Below are 16,010 nucleotides of genomic sequence, written 5' to 3'. Positions count from 1 at the left end.
TTGTTCTCTGGCCTTTTTCTCCCTCTGCGGTGCTCGTCCCCCCGTCTCTCGCCTCGTGCTTCCGGGCCCTCCCCTCTTCCGTGTGTCCGGCGGCCGCCCCCCCCCCGGTTTTCGCGCCCTGGGTGCTCCCCGCTCGCCTTCCTCTGCGTCTCTTGGTGGTCGTTCCTTTTGGTGGTCTTTCTTTTTGGCTGCCTCCTCTTCTTGTTCTCTTGCTCCGCCGCCTCCCGCCGCCCCCGCCGGTTTCTCCTTCGCTGCTCCGGGCTCCGGTTCCCCTCCGCCCCGGCGCGGCGCGTGTCCCCCTTTTTCTTTGTTCCGCTCTCCCGTTTCTGCGGGTTCTCTTTTCCCCCCGCGCCTCCCCTCTCTGCGCCTGCGCTCGGCCCTCCCCGTTTTTTCTTGTCCTCCCCGCCGTCGTTTCCCGTCTTTCTCTGCTTGCCCCCCCTGCTTCCCTCCCGCCCGCCCGCGCGTCCTTCCTGTCCGCGTCGTTCCGCCTTCTCGTGCGTTTTTGTTGGTTGTTGCCCCCCGGCCCGCCTGGGCGCCCGCTGCCCCCGGCCCCTGGCCCGCCCTCCTTTCTCCGGCGCCCTCTCCCCTCCCTCGCCCGCCCTGCTCCCCGCCTTCCCTCCCCCCTCGCGCCGCTCCTGTCCTGCCTGCCTTGCTCGCTCGTCCTCGCTCGCTCGTCTCCGCTCGCCCCCCTTTTCTCCGCCCTTCCTCGCTCCCCCTCTCGCCCTTGCCCCGCCCCGCCGCCCCGTCCCCCGCCGGTCTCTCTTCCCGCGCCCGCGCGCCCGCTGCCCGCCCTGTCCCCCCTCCCGGAGCCCCCCTTTCTCGTGCCGTCTTCCTCTTCGGCGCTGTGGTCCGCGCTCTCTGCCCTCTCTGGCCTCGCGGCCCGTGCTGCTTGCTTGCCTGCTTGCCCGTTGCCCCCCCGTCTTGCCGGCCGGCTCTTGGGCTCCGCCTGCTCCTCCTCGCTCCGCCCTCCCCGGCCCTCGTGCCGCCTGTTCCCTGCCCTCCCCCCGCGTGTGCCTCCTCCCGCCGGCTGTCACTTCGCTCGCTCTCCTCCCGCTTCTCTCGTCTCGTGGCGTCGCCTCTGTGCCCCCTCTCCTGGCGCTTGCGTTCGTTCGGGCCCCGTGGGCCCCGCCTCTCTCGGCCCTTCTCCCGCTCCCGGTCGCTCCTGGTTCCCCTCCCTGTCGTGCCCGTGCCCCCCTCCTTTCTTTCCTTCCCCTCCCCGCCTCCTCTCTTTCTTCCTCTTGCTCGCCTCCCTTCCGGCCCGGCGTCGCGACGCGGCCCGCTCTGCTGTGCGGCTGTCCCCTCCGTCTGCGGCGTGCGCGCGTTGTGCCTTCGCCGCTTTCCGCTCCCCCGTGGGCCTCTTCGGTGGTCTGGGCGTCCCCTCCCCTTCCTCTCTCCGTCTCCTCCGTCCTCTGTCGGGCTCCCTCTTCTTTTGGTTTGCCCCGCTCCGCGCCCCCCCTCCGCCGGGCCCGCCCCTGCGGTCCCGGCGCGTTGTCCGGCGGCGCTCCTTTTGTTCTTGTGTGCCTCCCCGTGTCCTGTTTCCTTCTCGCCCCCTGCCTCCTCCCCCTGCCCTGGCGCCGGGGCCCGCCTCCTTGCCGCCCCCCTTTTCTTTTTGCCTCGTTTCCTTTCCTTTCTCCTTCCGCCGCTTCTCCCCTCCCTGCCCTTCCTCCGGGCTTCCCCTTGCCCTCTGCCCTGCGGCCGGCCCTTTGTCGTCTTTCTGTTCTCCCCTCTGCCGCCCTCCCGGCCCCTGCTCCGCCTGCTGCTTCGGGCGGTGCGCCCCCGGCGCCCTCCCACCCTTTCTCTCCCCGCCGGCTTGCCCGCCCCCCGGTCCCGTCTCGCCGCCCTCCGCGTGTTCCCCCTCCTCCCCGTGCCTTTCGCGCCCTCCTCCCCCTGTCCCTCCCCTGCCCCCCTCCCTTCCCCCCCGCCCATCCGTCTCTTTCGCGCTTCGGCTGTTTGCCCTGCCTTCCGTCGCCGCGGTGCCCGGTGCCCGTACTGCTTCCCGCCCGCCGGCTCCGCCGCTCCCTCCTCTTGCTCGCCCCCTCCCTGCCCCCGCCTTCGCCGCCTTGCCTTGGGCCTCCCTCCCCCCCCGCCCGTCCCCCGGGTTCCGTGCCCCCTTCCCGGCCGGCTCCCCGCCCGGCTTTCGGCCCGCTTTCCGTCTCCCTCTGCCTCTTCCTCCGCCCCTGCCGCGGCGCCGTTTCGTCCGTGTCTGGCCCCGCGCGCCGCGCTCCCGCGCCCGCTCTGTCTTCCCTGCTCTTTTCCCGCCTCCCTTTCTCCGTGGCCTGGCTCGCCTCCCTCCGGCCGCCAGTCCTCCCGTCCCTCGCTCTTGTCGGTCTCGGCCTCTCCCCTGGTCTTGCCTCCGTTCCGGCTTGCGGGCATCGGCTCGGCCGCTTCTCTCTTCTTCGCCGTTTGGCCGGCCGCCTTGCTCGCCTCGCTGCCTCCGGCTCCGCCTGCTCTCGCTCGTCCCTCTTGGCCTCTCCGCCCCACCCCGCCTTTGCGTTTGCTGCACTCCTCCTCCCTCCTTTTGCCTCCCTCCCCCTGCTTCCCGCCCCGCCTGCTCCCACTCGGTCGTTGGGCCCCTGGGCCCAGCCCGCCTCGTCAGTTTCGCCACCCGCCCTCGCCCCCGCTTGCCCGCGCCCGGTGGGCCTACGTCCCCTTCGCGTCCGGCGGTCTCCGCGGCGCCCGCCCGTCTGCCCCCTCCCTCCCGCCGCCCGCGCCCGCCCCTCCTCGTCCGGTCCTTCGCCCCCCGCGCCTCCCCCGTTCTTTCCGCCTATCGTCCCGTCCGCTGGCCCCCGGCGCCAGCCACGCCGGCCCGCCCCCGCGCCCCCCCCCCCTGCCTCCGCTGTCTCCCCTCTACTCGCCTTCCCCCCCCCCCTCTGCCCCTCGCCGCCTGCTTGCCCCCACTTGCTTGCCCGGCCCAGCGGCTCTCCGCCTTACTTTTCCCCCCCGCTGCTGTTCGTCTCTTCCGCCCTGTAACCTTCCTAACCCCCCGCCCTCCCGCCAGCGGCTCAGACCGTACGGCGTTCCCCCGCCGCCTTCCTCTTTCGCCCCGACGTCGGGCGCCCTTGCCTCTCCCCCTAATCACCCTCCGTGCGTTCTCGTTCGCCGCTCGCCCTTGCCCCGCCTGTCTGTCCGCTCACCCCGGTTCTCCTCTTGCCTTCTTCGGCGGCCTGTCTTCTCGCCTCCTCGCTTTCCCCCCATGCGTCATCGCCACTCCTTTGCCTGCTCCTTACGTCGAGCTCCCACCGCCCGGCTCTCCCCTGCCCTTGCCGCCGCGCGTCCCGCACTTCTGCCTCTCGCGTCCGCCCGCCTCGTCTCTTCCTCCTGGCTCGTCGTGCGCTCGCCCACCCGCTTCGCCCGCCTGTGCCCTTTGGGTCCTCCCGTGTCTCCAGTCTCGCCTGCTGACGCCTCATGGCCTTTCTTCGCCGCAGAAACAGTAACACATATATGACAGCTTGACACGTCACACCACCTAGGCGCGCCCGTCTTGGCGGCCCGTGGCGTCTCTGGGCCCTCTCCTCTCCGTCTGCCTGGCTCGTACTCGCCTTGCCTACTTGCTTTCTCTCGGGCCGCATCTTCCTTCCGCCTGCTTTCTCGCGCGTCCCCCCCTTCCTCGCCTGCCACCTTGGCCCTCATTATTGCGCCTCTCTTCCTCACTCTTCTGCTGCCCGCTCCTCCCTGGTGTATTTTGGCCGTGGCTCTCCCCTAGACATCACCACAGCGGGAACCTGTTTCTTCTCCCCCCCCCGCGGGCGTTGCCCGTGCCTCCCGCTGCCTTGGTTGCACGGCTCCTCCCATCTCCCTATGCCCGGCCGGCGTCCTTCTCAGCTCCCGCTTCTCCTCCCCCCCCGTCCCCCTTCTCACCGCCCCGCGCCGACGCCTCGCGACCCCTTGGCCGAGCTGTTTACCGGTTCCCCGCCATACACACCACCCCCCCGGGCCCACCCACCTCCCCCCCTTCTGTTTGCCAGGAACACTGCCTGCCCTCTCCCGACACCCCCTACTCTTAGCTCCTCCTCCTTCCTTCCTCGTACCTTATATGTACTGCCCCGCGACCCTGGCCTCATGAGCCAACTCCTCGCTCTCCAGCCCTCCTCCCCTCCTCACCGCGCCCCCTAGCCCGCTTAACCGGCCGCGCTCATCTCCTGCGCCGCCCGCGCTCGCAGTCCCCGCAGGCTGACCCCACCATGCCTATGTCTCTCCGCTTGCATTGTTGTATCAGATATCTCTCTTTCTTTTGCTTTCCTACACCTCCCTCGGGGTGCGCTTGACCCGCCCTTGCCCGCTCAGGCTGTTCCCTCACCTATCGCCCGCTCATACTCCCTCGGCTCGGTCCGCTCCTTCCCTCCGACGGCCGCCGCCCGGACGCCCCTCTGCCCTCCGCCCGCTCACCGGCCCGGGCCTGAGGCTTCCGTCGCTTCCCGCCGGGACCGCGCGCTCTCTATCCTCGAGCATCGCCCGCCCGGCCGGCTACATAGCCCCATGCGCCGCGGCCCCGGGGGCTCTCTCTCCCTTTCTCTCGCTCGCCCACTTCCTCGCCCGTCTTCTTCTTTGGGCCGGTCGCCGGCCGCTTCGCCGCGCGTCCCCCTTCCTTCTTTTCCGTTGACATACCGCCTGCTTGGCTCCGTTCGCCGTCTACCGGTCCATTTCCCCTCGCCTGCGGCGTCCCCCTCCGCTTCTCTGCGGTGCGTGTTCCCCTCCTCGCCGGCGCCGGGGGCTACGGCACGGCCCTCTGTCCTCCCTGCCATTACGCGTCAGCCCCCCTGTCTGCCCGGGTTTCTTTCCTCTACGCTCTCGTTGCCCTACGTCCTCCCGCTTCCTTCTCTCTTTCTCTTTTCCTCCTACGGTCCGGTCTCTTTCCTCCCCTCTCTCCTCCTCTCCCCTTATCGCCCCTGTCTTTCCTCGCTGGGCTCCGCAGCGCCTGCCGCTCCGGGGGCTCCCTTTTAGTGGCTTCCTTTCCCCGTTCTCTCTTTGCTCTCTGCCTCATCTTCTACACGGCTGGCATCGCTCGCCGGCCCCGGTCAGGCTCGGCTGCGCCGTGCGCGCGGCTGCCGGCCCGGCCTCCGCTTTTCACTTTGCCGTTGGCCCGCACGCGCCGCGGCCCCCGGCCTTCAATTCGTCATCGTCACTGGCCTTCCTCGCTGCTGGGACCCGGCCCGCCGCCTCGCCACTTCATGTCCTACGGATCTCTTGCTCGCTCTCAACCCCTCAGCCTGCTGTCGTCTCGGTCCAGTCGCCTCCTCCCCATCTTCACCGCTGGCGTCCTTCTTATCTCCGTGCATTCGCGCTTTAGCCCCGCGTCTTCCCACGCCGCGGGCGTGGCCGTCTATCCCTACGGCCTCGGCTTGCCTCAACTCACTCGCGGCCGTTTATCTCAGCCTGTCCTTATTCTCTTTTCCTCATCTGCTGGGCTCTCCCGCCTCTCGCGGCGCGCCCCTTCGCTTTCTCTCCCTTCCCATCTCTCTCCTGCCGGCGCTTCCCCGGGCGCGCGTCCTGCACGCGTCGTTCCCACGACCTGTGGCTCCGGTCCCGGTTCCCCCCTCACTGGCGCTTCTCCCTTCCGGGTCCCGCGGACGTGCGCACCCGTGGCTCTCACCCCTCTTGCTTTGTTCTCTTGCGGCGCTTCCTTTCTCTCCCACGGGGTGGCGTCCGCTCTCTTTCTCCCCCCCGGGCCTACCCGGTTCCCTCCCTGCTTGTCCGTCCCTTCGTCGCTCGCCCCCGCTCGCCGCCCAGCCCTCTCTTGGCTGCCCACGCTGGGTTCCGCTCCTCCGCTCGCTGCCACGCTTTTCGGGCGCTCCTTACGCTCCGGCTTCCCTTCCCGACCGCTCTCTCTCCGCGGCTCGCTTGCGTGCTATGACTCCGGGGTCTCTCCCCTCCCCGCCCCTTCTACTCCCGCCGGCCCCCGCCTGGGCGTCTCCTCATCTCTTTTTCGCCTTGGGGGCTTGCCTCTCGGGTGCTTTTTCTGCCCGACCCGGCCGCGCTGGGCCCACCGTCCGTCGCCGCTGCTACATTCTTCCCGCCTGCGCCTTGCTTTCTTGCGCGCTCCTTGGCCTCCGCGCCGTCCTTCCGGCCCTTCCTCGTTTCCTTGGCCTTCGCCCGGCTGCCTGTCCTTTCCTGCTTTCCGGTCGGTCCTTTGCCCTCCCCTTTCCACTCCTTCTCTCTTCCCTGCTCTTCCTTTTGCGTTCGCTCCGTAGTCGTTTAGTCAGTCCCGTTCCGGCCGCTTTCCTCCTCTTCTTCGTCTCTTCTCTTGCCTCTCCCCCGGCCATCAAAGTCCTTCACGTCCACGTGCCCTCCTTTCTTCCCCCTCTCGCTCCCTCCCCCCGGCTTCGTACCTCCGGGCGCCCTTCCCGACCATCCCCGTCTTGACCGTCCGGCGCCCCTGCGGCTCCCTCGCCTTCCCCCCCGCCCTCTATCCTTCGGGCGTTCGCTCGAGCCGTCCTTTCCCTTCCTATCGCGGTTCTTCCTGCTCCTTCTCTTCCCCTCCTTTGTGCTTGCCCCTCCTCCGCCTCCCTCCTCCCTCTTCTGGCTTCGTCTCCGGCGTCCCCACGTCTTTTCTCGGCCCCCTGCCGGTCCGTGTGGTGGGGCCCCTGCTCTCCTCCTCGTCTCCCCGGTTTGTTGGACTTTCCTCTTCGCGTCTCTCTTAATTTCCTTCCTCGCTCCTCTTCCCGGGTCCGTCTCGTAGCCCGTTCCGCGGCCGTGCCTTCGGATTCTGCCGCCGCCTTCCCCGGCTCTGTCTCTTCCCCGTTCGCGCGCCTTGCCCTTCCTTTCTGCCGCCCTTCCTTTTATCTCCGGCATGGCCGCCGGCGCCGCCCCCCGGCCGGCGACGATGCTTACTCGAGGTTCTGCTGGCCGTCGCCCCCCACCCGCCGCTGCTCGTTCCCATCCACGCGCGGCCCCCAACGTTGGGCGCGACGTTTTCCTGCCCCCCCCCGTGGGCTTGTCGGCCAAGCTCCTCTTCTCGACCCGGCCCGGCTCTCTCTCCCCCCCCGCCCGGCGGCGGCGGCCACGCGCGCGCTCCTTTCCGTCTCTCCTCTCCGCCTTCCTCCCCCTGCCCCTTTTTTTGGCGAACCCCCTCGCCCCCCTCTTTTTGTTCCCGCGCTTTTCGTCCTCGCCTCCTCTTCTGGTTTTGTCTCCTGGCCCGGCCGCCCCGCGCCTCCTCTTCGCGATCTACCCGTTTGTTATCTCCTTCTGCCCCGCGACCCCTGGCCGTCCTAGACGCCCGGCGTTCCCTGGCGCGCCCGGTGCCTCGCCCGCTGCCGTTCCGGCTGCTGCCGCCCCTCCCTTCCCCTGCCGCGGCCCGGTGCCTCGCCTCCCCGGGCGCTGCTCGCGCCGTCCTCCCTCTCCGCTCCTCTGCCCTCCCCCCCTTTTGCGCCTCGCGTCTCTCCTGGGCCCCCCCCCGGCCCGGCAGTTTGCTACCCTCCTCCACAGCTTTTTTCCCGCCTGTCTCCTCGCCGCCTCGGGCTGCTGGGTTCGGCGTCGCTGGGCCCGCCCCCTTACTGGCATCTCCTGCCTCCTGCCCCCCGCCGCCTCGGCCTTCCCTGCTCAGCCCCGCTCCTTCCTGCTTTCTGGGGGCCCTTCTCTTTCTCCTCCTTTTCGCCGGCCTTTCCCGCCTGGGCTTCTTGCCGTCCTCCTCGCGCCGCCTCCGGGTTCGGTTGCTCGCTTTGGCCCGCCCTGGCTTCCCTTGCCTTCCTTCCTTCATTCCTTTTCTCCTTCACCTCCTCCTGCACTCCTGACGGTCTGCCGCCTGCCTCCGCCTTGCCTCCCCTCCGGCTCGCCTCCCCGGCCCGCGCCGGCCCCGCTGCATCCTTCTTGCCCAGGCGTCCCCTGCTCTCTCCTTGCCCGCCATGCACCTGCCTTCCGCCCTGCATCCGCTCCTCCCCTCGTGCCGGTTGCTCCTTCACTTCTCTGTGGCCCACTCCTCGCCCGCCCGGCCGGTCCGCGACGGAGCCCCCTTCCTTCTGGCCTTCCTTTTTCTCGCCTCTCTTCCGGTCGGGCCATCCCCTTCTGCGCCTCCCCGCCCGTCGCCCGTCTCGCCTCACCCTGCTGGGTTCCTGCTTTCTCTCCTTTTTGGCCTTTGCGCGCACCCCTCCCTCGCCCGCCAGGCTCTCTTCTCGCGGCTTGGGCCTTGCCCTCCTTACTCGCCGGCCTCTCCTCCCCCTTTCCCGGCTCTCGGCGATGGCTTCCCCCCTCGTTTGCCCCTCCCCCTGCTGGTTCTCTCTCTGTGGGCCGCTCCTCATTCGCCTTCCCCTCCGTTGCCTTGCCCGCGGGCCGTCCCTTTGTTCTCCCGCTCCGTCTCCCCCCTTTTGCTAGCTCCCGGCCGCGCGCCCCGCGCCCCCCCGCTGGTGCGCGCGCCGTGGGCCCTCCTCATTTCCCATGGCCTTGCGCCTTCGCCGTCTGGATGCCCCCGCGGCACCGGCTCCCCATGGCGTTGCGCCTCCTCTCCGGCCTCTCTCCTTTTTCGCGCCAGGCCGGCGCTCTCTTATTCTTCGCGGCCCGCCGGCCTTTCTTCTCCTCGCTTCATCTCTCTCGGCCCCGCTCTCGCCCTCGCCCCGGCCCTCTCGACCCCTCTCCTCTCTCTCTCTTCCCTGCCGCGTCCTCTGTGCCTGGGCGCGGCCCCCGCCCTCATTCGTGGCGCCTTTTTCACTAACCCTGCTTCTTCCGTCCGCGCAGCCGGCACGCCATCCTTGCCTCTTGCGGCGGCTCTCCCTCGCACTCCTCTGCCGGCTCTGGTGCGCTCGCCCCGCCCGCCTCTTCACCGTCACGCTTCTCGTCTTCTTTCGCCTTTCCCCGCCGCAACTGCGCCGGCCCTGCCGCGCCTCCCCGGCCTTGTTCCTCTCTACTGCCCCTTTCCCTGCCCACTCGGCGCTTCCCGTTCTCCTCCCAGCTCCCCTGCTCCTCCTCCTCCTCCTAGGCCTTGCGCTCTCTCTGTCCTGCTCCGACTCTTCCGCTCTCCCCGCGCAGCCCTGGGCCCGCCTCCCCCCCATGGGCCGCCCCGCGCGCGTCCGGCCTCTCTTCGCTCCGCGCGGCAAGCCGGGGCGCCCGGATCTTACGTCTCCGCGTGCTTACTCTCGACCTGCGCCTCTGGCGTCCCCCTCAGCGCGCCCGTACGCGGCCGTCCTCTATCTCCCTCCTCGCTCTGGCCCCCCGTCCCTTTCCGCCGGGGGTCTCTCGCCTTACCGTGCTTCCTGCAAGGCCCGCTGGCCTTTCCTCGCGCCCCCCCTTTCGCGCCTGCTCTTCGGGTTCCTCCCGCCTCCTCCCCGCGGCTTTTTTGCCTCCTTCCTTCCTCTCTGGCCCGGCCCTCGTCTCACGTCCCACTGCATCCGCACTCCGTCTACTTCTCCCCTGCCCCGCCGGCCGTGTGCCGCGCTCTCTCCGCCTTGCCTGTCTCCTTCCGCCCCGCCGCCGCCGCGACTCCGCCAGCCCTTACGCCTCTCCACCTGTTCCTCGCTCCGCTTTGTCCGGCCTTCTCTTCTTACCTACGGCCTGCCTCCGCTCCTCTGCCCTTCGTCCGGCGCTCATCGCCATCCCGTTCCTTTCTCCTTTCTTGCTTTCCTTCTCCTTCCTGCCTCGCCTCTCTCCTGCCTCGCACCGCCTTCTCCTGGCGGGCCGCCTCGGCTTTGCCGCTCTTCACGCTCTCCCTCTTTCTTTCGCCATCGCCCCCGCCCCCTCCCCCGCCACCGGCCCCCCACTTGGTCCGCCCCTTCCTCTCTTCCTCTTTCGTCCGGCCTAGCCGGCCGCGCGCTCCGTTCTCTTTCTTCGGTTCTTCGGGGGAGCCCCTCCTTCTGCTTCCGCCCCCTCCTCGCCCCGGCCGGCTCCCGCTGTTTCTCTCTTCCCCGCCTCCACCCCTTGCTGGGTTCGGCTGCCCTCCCGCGCCCCTTTTTCTCTCTTCCTCCGGTCTCTGTGTTTCGTGGCGCCGGTGTGCCTGGTGTGTGCTGCTCACAGCTGCGCCCGCCTCCTGCCGGCCCTGCGCGTTGCTTCGGGCCTTTCCCCCCTTCCCTGAGTTTCCACTTTTCCCGCTCCCGCTTCATTGTTGGCTCCGCCACAGCCCCACTTTACTCCTGGTCTCGCCTCGTCCCCCCCCCGGCGGCGGTGCCTGCCGCCTCGGCGGCCCGCTGCTGGCCCCGCTGCCCGCCATCCGCCGCGCCGTTGGCCTCTCTCTCCGCCTGCTGCCTGCCTCCTTCACCTCTCTCCCCCGTCTCTGCCTCGCCTCGCCCCGCCCGCCGCCTTCCGGCCTTCGCCCGCCGCTTCTCATCCTTGCCTGCCTCTCCTCTCCCCCTGCCTCGTCCCTCCCCTCTCCCACGCTGCCGGCGCCCTTGCTCCCCCCACGATCCCCAGTTCCCCTTTCGCTCCGCTTTAGGCGCGGCTCCTCCGCCCGCCGCGCGCTCGGCGCTGCCCGCTACGTCCTCGGCGCTCTCCTTTCCCGGTCCCGTGTCCCTTTCTGGTTGATCCTCCCTCCTGCTCTGCCTGCGTGTCTCACTCTCCTTATGTGCCTACTCGACTACTCAGCCCGGCACCCCGCTCCCAGCGCCGGGCCTCTTTCCCTCCTTCTTTTTCCCCTTTCGCTCTTCGCCCGCGCCCTCCTACGTGCTGGGTCAGGTGTTTCTCACCCCGGCCACGGCCTCGCCCGCCTGTTTCGTCTCTGTACGCTTTTTTTCTCCTGCACCCCCCCCCTTCCTGTCGGTTCACGCCGCCGCCTTGGCCCCTCTTGCTGGGGGCCGGAAGCCCCCCCGTTCCTTCTCTCTTCCCGCGGCACCTCCCCTCTGTTGCCCTCACGGCTTGCTCCTCTCGGTTTTTGTTTGTCCGCTCGCTTCTCCCCGCTCTGGCCTCTCTGGCCTCTCCCCTATTCTTTTTATGCTCTGCTGTCGCTTCCTTATTTCAGCTTCCTTTCCTCCTCTGCCTCGCCCCCCCCCCCCCCCCCCCCCCCCCCGCCCCCCCCCCCCACACCCCTGGCTGCTCTCTTTTGTGCTCCTTTCCCGTCCTCTGCAGCGCTTGCTGCCGTTCGTCTTACTTGCTTGCCATCCTGTCTTGCTCGCTCGCCTCCCGCGTCACTCTCTGTCCCGCTTCCCCCGGCTCTACTCCCGCTGTCTTCCCCGGTCGGTACGCCCCTCTTCTTCGGCTTCCCCCTTTCCCCCCGCCCGCGTGCGCCGCTGTCTTGCCTCCGTTTTCGTCTTCCCGTCGTGGCGGCGGCTCCGCCCCTCCACCGTCTGCGATGGCGCGCGCCCACTCTCCTCCTCTCTCCGTTCTTCGCCATTGTCCTCTCTTCGACTCCCTGCGGCCTGCCCCCCTCGCTCCTCAGCTCCTCGGCTACTGCCCGCCCTCCGCCGGCCCGGCTTCTCCCTGGCTCTTCTCGCCCGCCCCGCTCGCTTGGCGCGTTCAGGCCTTCTTCCTTCTGGGCCTTCTACATGCCCCGTCCCCTCCCCAGGTCTTCGTGCCCCCGGCCGGTTTCCCGCCCTCTCTTTCGCTTTCGCTCTTCGCTTTTGCCCGAACCCCTTCCTCCCTGCTCCGCTGGCCGGTGCGTCTGCTCATTCCTCGTGTGCTTCCCTCCATTTCCTCCCGCCTGGCTTTGCGGCCTTCTTGCCATGTGCCGCTGACCCCTGGTTCCTTTCGGTGGTCTGGTTCCCCCTGCCGTCTTCGTCATTATTCTGTGCGGCTTGCTCCGCCATCGTCTTCGCTCTTTCTGCTCCTGGCTTGCTGCTCCGCGCCTTCCCTCTGTCCCCTCTTCTCCGGCCGTCCGTTCCCCCCGCCGCCTCTCTCCTCGCCGTCGTGCTGGTTTTGTTGCATGGCTTTTGCATCCTGGTTTGCTGCCCATGGTCTTTGACTCTCCCTTCCTGGAGGGGTCACCCTCTGTCGTGCTAGCTCGCCCTTGCCCGGGTCTGTTGCCCTCCGGCTTGGGCGACCTGTTGTGCGCGTGCCTCTGTGTCTCACCTCCACTCCGCCTCCGTCTGCTCCTTGTCCTTTCATTGGTCCTTGGCGCCCGCCCTCCCCCATTCCGTCTCCGTTCACTTCTTGCCCACTTGCGCGCACTGCGTAGCGGTGCTCCGACGCAAGCCTGAACACAAACCACGAAAACGCCCACACGTCACACCACGCCCGGGTCTGTCCACATCAACGTACCACGACTCCCATAGTCACGTTGGTTGGCTTAACACAAAAACTGTGCCACAAACGCCCCTCCCGTTCCTTTTCCCCCCACAACAACACACACCTGCTCTCCCTGCCTGCTCTCCTCTCGGCCTTGACCCGCCGGGTCTTCCCTGCTGCTGGGTGGACGCTGCTCGTGTTCCCCCCCGACGCATCTGTCTCCCTCCCGCTTCCGTCGGCGCCTTACGCTCGCCATGGGCTTGCCTCGCACGCCCCCCTCCGGCGCCCCCTGTGGCTCTGCCGTGCTCCCGTCCCCCCTCTCGCCCTCCTCCGCCTGCGGTCTCCCCGGCCTCCCCTCCGACGCTTTCCGCTCCGCCGCCTTTCCTTCCTTGCGTCGCTCCGCTGACCCGCCCGCTCGTGCTTCGTTGCATGTTTCCTGCCCGCCCTGCTTGGTTTCCCTTTCCCGCACCTGGCGTTCCCCATGCTGCGCCGCGGTGCTCGTGCGCATTGCCTCGCGCTTCTTGGCCCCCGTGTCCGCGCCCGCCTCCCGCGCCCCGTCCATACTGTGCCGCCGCGGCTCCTCCCCTCAGCCTCTCGCCTCTTGCTGCTCTCTCTCTCCTTCTCCGGCGTCTGCTTCCCACTACTTCTGGGCGTGCGGGCCCCGTCCTTCCCCTCGTTCCATTTGCGTTCTTCTCTGCTGCTGCTCCGAGTCTGCTCCACCTCTCCTGCCTTCCCCGCCTGGGTTTTCCCCTTTCCCGCCGTCCACTCCGCCGCCCTGGCCGCTCTTCCTCGCTGGCTCGCGCTATTCCCCGCGCACTCACTCGCCGCCTTCCTCGCCCGGTTGGATTTCCCTGTCGTTTGGTCCCGTGCTTTCCTCTATTTCTCTCTTTCTCGTACGCTCGCGCTGCTGTTTCTGCTTTGCGTGGTCCCGTGCGGCTTGGTCTCGCGGCCTTGCGTCTCCCGGTTGTCTCTCTGCGCCTCTCCCCTTTCTTCCGTCCCTACGCTGCCCGCCTTCCCGTCCCGTCTCTTCGCTCGTGTTTTGGCCTTCTTTTTCGGCCAGGTCCGTCTCGGTCGATTGATCTGGCTCCTGACGCCCTGGTTCTTTCCCTTTCCTTGTGGCCTCTTTCTCCCCTGCTTCTCCGTTAGTCCCCCACCCCCTCCCCTCGCCTTCTGCCCTCCTCGTCCCGTCCGGCCCTCTTTCTGTCTGGCGGGCCTCCTTTGGTGTCCCTCCTCTCCCGCCGGTCCCGCCGTCTTGCGTCCCCTCCCTCACTGGCGTTCCGCTCTCCTTCTCCTCTCGTTTGGCTTCGCGGGTGTGCCATCGCCCTCCGCCCCATGGCCGCTGCGGCCCCCGCCACCTGTGGCCCTCTCCGCGCCTGCGGCGGGGCCCCTTCCGCCCTTCTCCTCTCCTTCTCCCCGGGTGGTCTGGGCTAGGCTCTTGCTTCTGCTCCCTCGCCCGCCCGGCCGTCCGCCCCCCGCCCGCCCCCCCGTCCCGCCCCCCCAGCTCCGCTCGTCCTTCGCTCTTTTTATCCGCCCTTCTCGCCCCCTTTTTGGGGGCTCGCCCTTCCCCCCCGCCGCTTGGCTATGGCCTGCCTCCCGCGTCTTCCCCTGTGTTCACGCTCCCCCTCCTCTTGCTCCCCGTCCGCGCACCCTTTGCCCTGCACCATTCCCGCCCCCTTTCTGGTCCTCCCCCCCGCCCCTGCCTTGGCGCCGCCCGTTCTTTCAAGGTTCACCCGCGTGGGGGGCGGCCTCCAAGGGCGCGGCACCTCCGCCTTCTGTCCGCACCCCCCGCTGCCGCCTGCTGCTCCTACAGCCCCTGCCTGGCCCTTTCCCATTTTCCTTCCCCCCCCCACTCACACCTCTTCCCCCCCGCTACTTTGTTTGTCGCTCCTCTCCACCGCCGCCACGGCGGTCTGACGCGTGGGCCCGCCTCCCGCGTGTCTGCTCCCCCGCTCCGCCTTCCGGCGTGCGGCCCACCATGCCGCTTGCTCCCCGCGCGTGCCCTGTGCTCGCGCTTTCGTCCCCGCCCCCCGCTCTCCGCCGGAGGCTGCTCGCTGCGTCGGCTATTCCCCTTTCGCTTCCGCGGCCTGTGCTCTGGGACCGCTGGGCGTTGCGTGTGCTCAGGTCGGCCCGCGCATCCCGCCGGCGTATCGCCACCCGCTCGCCTTTCTTGCCTGCCCTGGGTCGCCCTGTGCCCCGGCTCCCCGCCCTGGGCCCCACCCCCCGGGGGTCCCTTCGGCTGGGCCGCCGCCGCTCCCCCCGCGCCGGCCTCCCCCCGGCTGCCGCGCCGCGCTTTGCCGCTTCCCTCTCTTCCCCGGGACCCGGGTTCCCCCGCTCATCTTCCTCCTCCGCCACGCCGGCGGTGCGATCGGCCCGCGGTCGCTTTGCTTCCCGCCGGCCCGGCCGCCGCGGACCTCCCCGCGCTCTTTGCCGTTGCGACTTGGCTCTCGTGCCGGCCCCGCGCGCCCGCCGTCGCCGCCCGTCGCGGTCGCCGCTTGGCTCTCGGCGGTCGGCTCGCCGTCCGCTTGCCTCCAGCGCCGCGCTTCCCCGCGCGCGGCCAGGGCCTTCGCCCCTTGCGCCGTCTGCGGGGGCACCATGCCCGCTGCGGTTCTTCGGGGGGGCCGCTCAGTCGCGCCCTCCCTCCCCCTCGCGTCTCTTGGCCGCTCCTCTGCCCCCTCTTTCTTGAGCCCGCCACCGTTCGGCTCCGGGCCCCCCCCGCTTGCTCGCCGTCCCGCTCCTTGCGTTGCCCATTTCCGCCCCCGCCCGGGCCGGCTGCGCGGCCCACGGGGTCCCACCTGTCCCCTCCCCCCGTGGGGCTTTCCCTTTCTATCCTTCCCCCTTTTTCCTCTTTTGCCCGCCCATCCGCCCCGCGGCCCCTCTCTGCTCGGCGGCCCGCCGATCGCGGCTCTGCCTTGCTCGCCCGCGCCGGCTGGGCTTGGGTTTCGTTCCGGTCCGCTCCCGGGTATCCCGCCTCCTTCCTCTCGGCTTGCCTCTATCGTCCGCCCCTGTCTTTCGCACGCCCCGGGGCTCCCGCGCGCCCTGGGCGTATTCCGTTCTCCTCGGGCCGCCGGCGGTCTCACTCGCCTCTACTCCGCCCTGTCTCTCTGCGGGGGTGCCCTCGCCGTGCTCTGCCTCGTCGTTCCGCTTCCCTTGGTTGGGGGGCCAGGGCCTACTGCTTTGCTCGCTCGGGTTTCTTTCACTCGCCATCTGGGGCCGGCCGTTGCCCCCCCCCTCGGTTCCCCCTTTCGTCCGTCCCTCCGTGCCGTTGGCCTGTCCCCCGCCCTCTGCCCTCCGCCACCCACGCGCCTGGTCGTCCTCGCTCGCCTTTCTGCTCGTTCTTGAGCTCCCGCCTGCCGTTCCCTTTCAGGGCCGGCCGCCGTCCTGCTCCTTTTCTAGTTTGTCGCGCCTGCTTATGGTTCTGGTTTGCTGGTTGTCCGTGCTCACCCTCGCGGTCCCTTCCGTTTTTGTTCCGCCTCCCCGTCTTTCGCCCCCTTCCGGTTCCTCATTTTGTTCGGTTCTCGCCTTCTTTCGCTACTGCTTTCCCGTCGTTTCATCTCGGCGGCTCTCGCCGTTTTCTCACTCTTCGTCTGTTATGCTGTTCCCTCTTCCCCTCCGCCGCTTCCCGCCGCCAGTCTTGCGCTTTTCCCCGTGCGTGGTCTTCTTGGCCTGCTCTTATTGGTGGCGCTATGTTCTCCTTTCGCTCTGCCCGCCTTCCCTTTCCTCCCCCCCCCCCGCCTCGCCCTCTCTGCGCTCTCCGGTTTTCTCGCCGCCCGGTCCGCCGTTGGCCTCCTTTGGCCCCCTTGGCGCCTTTCTTTCTCCTCCTCTTTCGTCTGGTTTTTGGTTTCTCGTTCGCTTTCTTCGATCGCCCTGCTTGGGCTCTCGTCCTGCCTCCTGCCTCGGCCTCCCAGGTGCCCCGCCCGGCTGTCTCACCGCCGCCC

General features: G+C 69.4%; 4 protein-coding genes across 4 annotated transcripts; all 4 read right to left on the bottom strand.

Moving 5' to 3' along the window:
• Positions 1–6,192: 6,192 nt before the first annotated feature.
• LOC109147523 (serine/arginine repetitive matrix protein 3-like) lies at positions 6,193–6,789 on the bottom strand. Its single transcript, XM_019295127.1, has one exon. The coding sequence runs from the start codon at positions 6,787–6,789 to the stop codon at positions 6,193–6,195; it is 597 nt and encodes a 198-aa protein (XP_019150672.1).
• Positions 6,790–7,487: 698 nt separating this feature from the next.
• LOC109147521 (U1 small nuclear ribonucleoprotein 70 kDa-like) lies at positions 7,488–8,231 on the bottom strand. Its single transcript, XM_019295126.1, has one exon. It carries the CDS (start codon positions 8,229–8,231, stop codon positions 7,488–7,490), a length of 744 nt encoding a protein of 247 aa, XP_019150671.1.
• Positions 8,232–8,300: 69 nt separating this feature from the next.
• On the bottom strand, positions 8,301–8,978 carry LOC109147520 (translation initiation factor IF-2-like). The gene has a single exon (XM_019295125.1). The coding sequence runs from the start codon at positions 8,976–8,978 to the stop codon at positions 8,301–8,303; it is 678 nt and encodes a 225-aa protein (XP_019150670.1).
• A 2,653-nt stretch (positions 8,979–11,631) lies between these two features.
• LOC109147519 (ribosome-binding protein 1-like) lies at positions 11,632–12,637 on the bottom strand. Its single transcript, XM_019295124.1, has 2 exons — positions 12,200–12,637; positions 11,632–12,090 (listed from the first exon to the last, which is right to left on the bottom strand). Exons 1-2 carry the CDS (start codon positions 12,635–12,637, stop codon positions 11,632–11,634), a joined length of 897 nt encoding a protein of 298 aa, XP_019150669.1.
• Between the last annotated feature and the right edge of the window lie 3,373 nt (positions 12,638–16,010).

The sequence above is a fragment of the Ipomoea nil genome, unplaced genomic scaffold (genome assembly GCF_001879475.1).
Source record: "Ipomoea nil cultivar Tokyo-kokei standard unplaced genomic scaffold, Asagao_1.1 scaffold2012, whole genome shotgun sequence".
Lineage (NCBI taxonomy): Eukaryota > Viridiplantae > Streptophyta > Magnoliopsida > Solanales > Convolvulaceae > Ipomoea > Ipomoea nil.
This window is presented reverse-complemented; position numbering and strand designations above follow the sequence as displayed.